The 7,629-nt window shown below is 33.9% G+C and overlaps 1 protein-coding gene across 1 annotated transcript; it reads right to left on the bottom strand.

The window, feature by feature from the left end:
• Positions 1–2,872: 2,872 nt before the first annotated feature.
• LOC107821379 (uncharacterized) lies at positions 2,873–6,342 on the bottom strand. The gene is made up of 2 exons (XM_016647818.2): positions 5,592–6,342; positions 2,873–3,284 (listed from the first exon to the last, which is right to left on the bottom strand). Exons 1-2 carry the CDS (start codon positions 6,221–6,223, stop codon positions 3,278–3,280), a joined length of 639 nt encoding a protein of 212 aa, XP_016503304.1. The 5' UTR covers positions 6,224–6,342; the 3' UTR covers positions 2,873–3,277.
• Positions 6,343–7,629: the final 1,287 nt, after the last annotated feature.

Here is a 7,629-nt window from a genome sequence, read left to right as displayed (position 1 = left end):
CAAAATGTTCAAGCGTACGATAAATCCGTGCCCAATAATTTTTCATACCACATCAATGACAAATATTACCTTTGCTTTTTGAAGGATTATTCTGAGAACCTTTATTGTTCTCTTATCTATAATGACCACCACCATAGCAATTATTATTTCTCCCATTGCCACGCCCACGTATATTTATACGGCCACGATAATTATTTTGTCTTCTTTCAAACTTTGGATCTATCGCTACAAGATTTGCTCTGGAAATGGAGCTGATCCAATGGGGCTGGCTTCATGATTTTTCATTAAAAGGGTATTATGTATTGTTGAAGCAATACATAATATTTCTTAAAGCCCTTTTCACGGTATTGTTGTTATAACACCATATTTAAGGCATGAAAAGTGGAAAGAGTCTTTTCCAACATGTCCTCATCATTCATAGGTTCCCCACACAATTTTAGTTGGGATATTATTTGATATACATTAGAATTATATTCACTTATGGTCTTATAATCTTGTAGTTGTAAGTGCATCTCTTCACGACGAGCTCTTGGCAATACCGTGGCCTTTAGGTGGTCATATCGTTCCTTCAAACTAGTCCATAATTGAAATGAATCTTTCAAGGTTAAATATTCGCTTTTTAACCCTTCATCGATATGATGGCGAAGGATAATCATGGCTTTCGCCTTATCCTGACTTGAAAAAATATTTCCTTCTTTAATAGTGTCACCAAGATCTTTAGCGTCAAGGTGAATTTCAGCATCAAGTACCCATAGCAAATAATTATTCTCAGATATGTCAAGTGCCACAAATTCAAGTTTTGACAAATTTGACATAGTGAAAACTATCATAGAAAATAAGTAAATTAGAATGATAAGAATTATTGTCAATGAAAAAAAAAATCAATGCAGAATATAATCGTGTATTAACATTTTCTATATAATTGTTAGAACAAACAATTATGTGTAGTGCGATGATAAATTAGTGCTTAATATTATACACAAGAACTTTAGACATGTAAGTATATTTTCAGAGAATAAAGGCCAAATAGCCTCGTGGCCACTTAAAATTGTATCAGTTTGTAAAGTCGATACATGAACTTATATTTTTTCCAATTGAACACTCCAACTTGACAAAATGGGTACTAATAAATACTTTTGACCATTTACTATGCCTATGTGAAAGTACTGAAGCTGACATGGCTAAACTGTGTGCAAATCACGCTGCCAAGTCGCGTGAATAGTATTGTTTTTATTAAAAAAATTAGAATTAAAATAAAATATAAATATAAATAAAAAAAAGACTTTTCCCTTTCCCCGTCTCTTTTCCCCTCCCCTTCCAACTCTTTCGTCTTCCCAACAAAACTCCCACCCAATTTTTTTCATTTCTCATCTTAATTTCTCTTTCCCCGTCCCTTTTCTCTGTTTCTTTTTCCCTTCATCCTCCCCTTTAATAATTTTTTTCTAGTCTCCACTCACTATTTCCATTCCAACATTCCTCAACCACCGGTGGTCGGAAGAAAGCTTGAGCTTTGTCGTTGTTCTATCATCGAATTCATCTTTGTCAAAATAGCAGGAACAAAAAAAAGGCAAATTTGCAATGATATTGGGCGACCCCCACTTTCAAAACCATGGATTTCTGTATTTTTTTAATTTTTGGTTATGGTCTAATCATGACCATAGTGATGTTGTGAATTTGATTTAGAAATAAGAGAGAGAAAGAATAATGAAGAAAAAGAGAAAGGAGAAGAAAGAAGAGTAAAAAAGGAAGGGAGGATAGTGAACGAAGAAGAAGGGGGGCGGTTAGGTACAGATTAATACTGGGTATGTTTCAGGTAATTTTTCTTTTTTGTATTTGTAACTTTTTTTTGCTGATTTTGTATTTAAAAATGGGACTCCCAAATAACACATGACAAGTAATAAATAGCTTAGCATGATGTGTTGTACATGTTAGCGCAATTGATGTACATGCTCTGGTGGCTGTGTTTATTAGTACCCATTTTGTCAAGTTGGAGTGTTCAAATGAGAAAAACATAAGTTAATGTATCGGCTTTGCAAACTGATACAAATTTAAGTGGCCACGAAGTCATAAGTTGAAGTAATCTCATTAACAAGTACTAATATATTTTGTTCTACTTGGAAGACGTTTCAATAAGTTAAGTAGGCATAAAACTAGATGATATCAATTATGCCAATTTTCAACATTGAATACTATTCATCTAATAGTTAAGTCGTTAATTTTAAAGTCATTAATTAGTTTGTACACTTAGGTGATAAATTCATTGAAGATACGTTTAAACTTACTTAAAAATTTTGCAATAATTCCTTCTAAATGCCTATTCTATCATAACATTTGGATGTGAGATTAATTAATCTAATCATTGTAATTAAATTTAATACTTATCTATTTATGTGTAGGTTTAAACTTCTTCGTAGATTATATAATAAAAAACCAATTTAATCGAAAGCTTATTATTTTCATACCAAGGCAACTATTATAATCATATTCAAAATAAGTTATGCATATGGTAATTAAATTACAGGTTAAAGAAGATTCTAATAGAAACGTTATAAACATAAGAATGTATACCTGAATCAGAAAAGTAATTAACTCCCTCTTTTTGGAAGAAGATAAAATTCAAATGAAGCATATAACCTCAGTTGGTTAGAACTTCTTGCTGATAACGTATTAGTAGCAATATAAGCCAAAAAAATATAGATAAAACTTTTCTTCTATCAAGTTGTATTCAAGTCTATCTTATTGATGTCTTTTGTAGAATCAGTAACACCATATATATAGTGTACATTTTACTTGAAGGTTGCAAGATATTAAATGAGTGTAATAAACATATTCATGTATAATCCAAAATGGTTCATGGATGAGTTGTTGGACATTTATAAATACAATGTATTCATAACATAAAAAGGTTTTTTGCTATCTCATTAATTTTCCCATTTTAGGTATGCGACTGCAATGAGAAACAACAAATAACAATAATTAACACAAGATTACCCTGAAATGGGATGTTGCACCAGATATCAACAGCAGTATATTGAGAATTTTGTTAAAAAGAATAAAAGTAAAGCAGGAACTATTCTCAGGTGCGGCACCAAAGAGCTCCTATTTTGCTTTTCAATGCACAATTTCAGACCATGCAAGATTATAGTTTGCAAGTATGCTATTTGAACACCAAGTAGCTTGGAAAAGGAAATGTTAAAAAAAAACTCCATGCAGCTATGGGAAAATAAGCAGCAACCTCCTTTAGTCTAAAATAGCAAACACTTGACAATTTCACCATCTAGACCCTGTCAATTGTAACAAGGAAAGCTAAGTCAAGAAGAGCGATCAGAGACGAGGAAAGAGTAAATATACTAGAAAAAATATTCATGGCAGCACAGTAAGAATCAAATATTAGAAGCAGAGAAAATCGAGAAAAATCAGTTAGAATCACCTTCAAGCAACAAGAAGCATCTAGTAGGTAAAAACATCATAGGGGAATAATGCATCAAGTAAAAGCAAACAGATGCTAACTTAAATTTAGAGAGACATAAACATCTTCTGAACAAAAATGTTTAGCAAAGGGAAATGCCGTTGGATGTTGTGAGGAACTACAAGAAAGGGATAGTGCCTACATAATACTGAGTTACTTACGAATTATTTGGGATAAAAGATAGTCTGAGATATCGAGCACAAGCATAAACCCTGGAACCAAGGGGGTTAGTACAGAGTCCCATCACCACACAAAATATCTTATGAATGATCCCTATGAGAGTACTAGAAGTCTGTTAATCAGATGACTTTGTATTATAGTTACTAATAGCATCTATAGGTTTTCTTTAAATGTTTGGTTCAAAAATATTCCCTTCCCTACCTCCTCATAAGTCATTTCTAGTCTCTAGATCCATCCTACTCTTACATTAAAGGGTTAGAAGAAAATAAAATAAAAAATCAAAAAACAGTTTCGCACTTTGAAGCTCTTAGAACCCCATAGAATTTTTTTAGCTTCTTATCCTCTTTATGAACTGCATACAAGCTATTCCTCCTGTGTTGCTAACTATAATGAGTCAGTGAAGAAAGAAACCCGCTACTTGGACTAATTCTTGGCCATCTCAGGCTTTTTAGTAAGTAGACTATGTGTGTTGTGCATTTTCATGTTCATAGAGGGAGACTTCCCATGCCCATTGTGAGGCGATATTGTCATTTTGTTGTATGATATGCACATTTTGTAAGGAGAGGAGATACAGCACCCTAATATAGTGATAACAAAGGCATCTTGCAGGAAGCATGACATTTGAGACATTGAAAAAGGTACTTTATCCATGACAAGAAAGAATATAGAGCATGCTAAGTCTCTCTGGCTTCCAATCGTAAGAGCACTTTACTATTGTACTTCGTTTGACACAGATCCTGATAAGAGCTATTTGTTTTTGCTGTCCTTGTATCATATTAAGAGATCAGATTACAGAGCATTACTTCGGCACAGTTCAAAGGTTAACAGAGCACATCAAAATAACACACTTGCGGGAAACTCCTTGCCGAGGGCCTGTGCACCCCCGGGATTAGTCGGGGCTCTTAGAGACTAGGACACCCGGTGCAAATAAAAAAAAAAAAATAACAAAGTGCTGCACAGCATAGTTATATTCCTCCTTAGCCAAGTCCTGCTGGCTTAGCGCCTATAGGATGGCACCTTGAAGCATCACCTAATATGCTGAGATAACACGTAATATAGCTAGTTGTTCATATTCACATCAAATGTATTAAATTGCTTCTACAATATGCTAATAGGCTTAACTCTCTTGGAGAAAATTGACTAAGATCAACAGTTTCCCTCATTACAATTAACAACAAACTTAACATTTAAGCTGAACTAAAATTGCTGAACTTTTTTGAAAAATAGGTTTATTTTCATTTATAATGTTGATAATCATCTACTCCCAAAAGAAGCACCAGAGTTTGACAGATAAAGTTTCCATTGTTGTCCTCGCTTCTGAAGACAATGTTCTAACTATCCATCTAATTCTTTTATCTTTTTTTTTTGTGTGTTAATGATCACATCTTAGAACAGTATAACACTAAAGATCTTAACACATGGAACATGATTCCTTACAATTTGGAAATCAATGAGTCTTGTTATTAGCTTCGAAATAAAAGCTACTCATGTAGGAAAAGCCAAATTATCTAAGAGCTTGGGGCTGATGTAGATTATTCTGATGGTGTATTCTCCTAAATAAATCCACATTTGCTATTTAAAAATTAAAACAAGTATAAACAATCAAAAATTCCTGATGTTCATGCAAAAGCTAGACACAATAATTCAACTCAAGTATCTCTAATGCAGTATTCAAAGATAACTATGCTGATAACTACTACCTTAGCTCCAATTTGTTTGGCACTATTTCATTTGCATTACTAATATGTTCCAAAAAGAATGTCATATTTATATATTTGGAAACAATTAACTTTAGACTTCCATTTTAACCTTAATGAGATGCTTGTTATAGCATGTTCAAGACTATAAGTTTTAAAAACCTTCATTTTTTTCTTAAAACTTTGTGCCTAGTCAAACTATACCAGAATTTAAAAGACGAAAAGGGAGTGAATCAATATAAGACCTTGTAGAGCCAGCATTCATATTCCTCCTCAGAATCCTCCCCTCGTTACCCGATTCACTCGATTCAATCAACTCTCTCAACCCTAAATTCCCAGTTTTCTCCTCTACCTGAGTCTCCTCTTCTTCTTTTTCTTCTTCTTTCTCCTCTTCTTTCTTCTTCATAAGCTTAACATTGACTCTCTCAAAGTAATTCCCATAAATGTATTCAGGACTATATCCATTTTCCTCATCAAAGAGCATGATATGACCATGCCACTCCCAAACCCGATAATCCGACCCGGTATCCTCATGAAACCCAATACATATATGGTGTTCGCCAATAGCAACAGCTTGACCCGAATTCGGTTTTAGTGAATCAATTTTGCCAGTAAGAATTGTGCGGATTATGTGTTTTTCCACTTTAGATTCTTCTTTGACGAGCTGGGATTTGGAAGAGGATGAGGAGTCGTTGTTGTTATCGTCGTCGGATTCTTGATCTTCGTCGGAGAAGGAGAAAGGGAGAGTGTTGAAGAGGAGATCTTCGAGGGATTGTGATGGTGGGTTTGAAGGAGGAGGGCGAATTTGGAGTCGGTTCATTAGGGATTGGAGGAGGAGGTTGTCGAAATTTGGGGTGGTCGCGTTGTAGGAATTCATGGTAGTTTAATGGCGGAGTGGTGGTGATTGGATTTGAAGGGTTTATGTGAGGTTTTGGGGTTTATGTATGGGGAACCAAAGAGTGGAGGAAGCTAAAGCCAAATTTCACTTTTATCCTACTAAAGTTTACTAGTAAGTAACCGAGGTATTAGCAGAAATCTATAGAAAATTAACTTGAAAAATATCTCACATTCCTGATTTAATCTAATTTAATTGTAAATTGATCGAGGAATTTTAACACTGTTTTAATAACAATTGGATATACTGTATGTGTTATAGATACTTTTTTTTCCCCTTTTGACAACGAAAAAAAATCTAACCCAAAATCAAGGGAGGAAATAAAATCCCCGCAATATTCGACACACCATTAAGATGATACAAGCACAAGTCATTTAAAATGAAACTCTTGAATGAAGGCCAAGTTAGCTAAGCCATAAGCCACCAAATGAGCCTCCGTGTGTATATGAATGATACAGGTGACGAGTGGCGGAGTTAAAATGAGCCAGGATTTTTATTAAAGGGAGTTAAAATATAAAGAAATAACCTCACTAAGAAGTCAAGGGGTGTCATTTATATATACATATTTTTTTTTTTAAATTAAATAGTGTAATTTTCCGACAAATCGGTTAACACCTCTTGGGTGGGGTTAATTTCAATTATGGTCACTCAACTATATTTCAATTTCACTAAAGTCACTCAACTACTTTTTGTCACTTAAAAGTGATTAAACTTTCACATTGTCACTTAAAAATCATTTTGGCTCAAACCCCTATCATAAATGTGACATGACATAATATTGTAACGACCCAACCTGTCGTTTTTAGCATTTCCATCCCGTTCAGCTATTTGAAGTCTTAAGTACCGTCGTTTTGTGTATTATGACTTGCAAGAGTGGTCGAGTTTTGTTTTCAGATGATTCAAAATTTAATTGAAGGAACAATCCATGTTTTGGAGGCTTAAGTTGAATAAATGGATCGGATGGTAAAATATGTGTAAATTACCCCAGAATGGATTTTTGATGATTCCAATAGCTTTGTATGGTGATTTTGGACTTAGGAGTGTGTCCAGAATTTTTTTTGGAAGTCTATAGTTAAATTAGGCTTGAAATGGCGAAAATAGGAAATTTGAGTTTGGAAGTTTGACCGGGGAGTTGACTTTTTGATATCGGGATCGAAATACGATTATGAAAATTGAAACATCTTCGTTATATCATTTATGACTTGTGTGCAAAATTTGAGGTCAATCGAAATTGATTTGATAGGTTTCGGCATCGAATGTAGAAATTGGAATTTATTAGTTTTAAATAGGCTTGAATTGGGGTGTGATTTATGTTTTATATTGTTCAATGTAATTTGAGACATCGACTAAGTTCGTATGATGTTTTAGGACTAGTTGATGCATTTTGT

Source organism: Nicotiana tabacum, chromosome 10 (assembly GCF_000715075.1).
Source record: "Nicotiana tabacum cultivar K326 chromosome 10, ASM71507v2, whole genome shotgun sequence".
In the NCBI taxonomy this organism is placed as follows: Eukaryota; Viridiplantae; Streptophyta; class Magnoliopsida; order Solanales; family Solanaceae; genus Nicotiana; species Nicotiana tabacum.
This window is presented reverse-complemented; position numbering and strand designations above follow the sequence as displayed.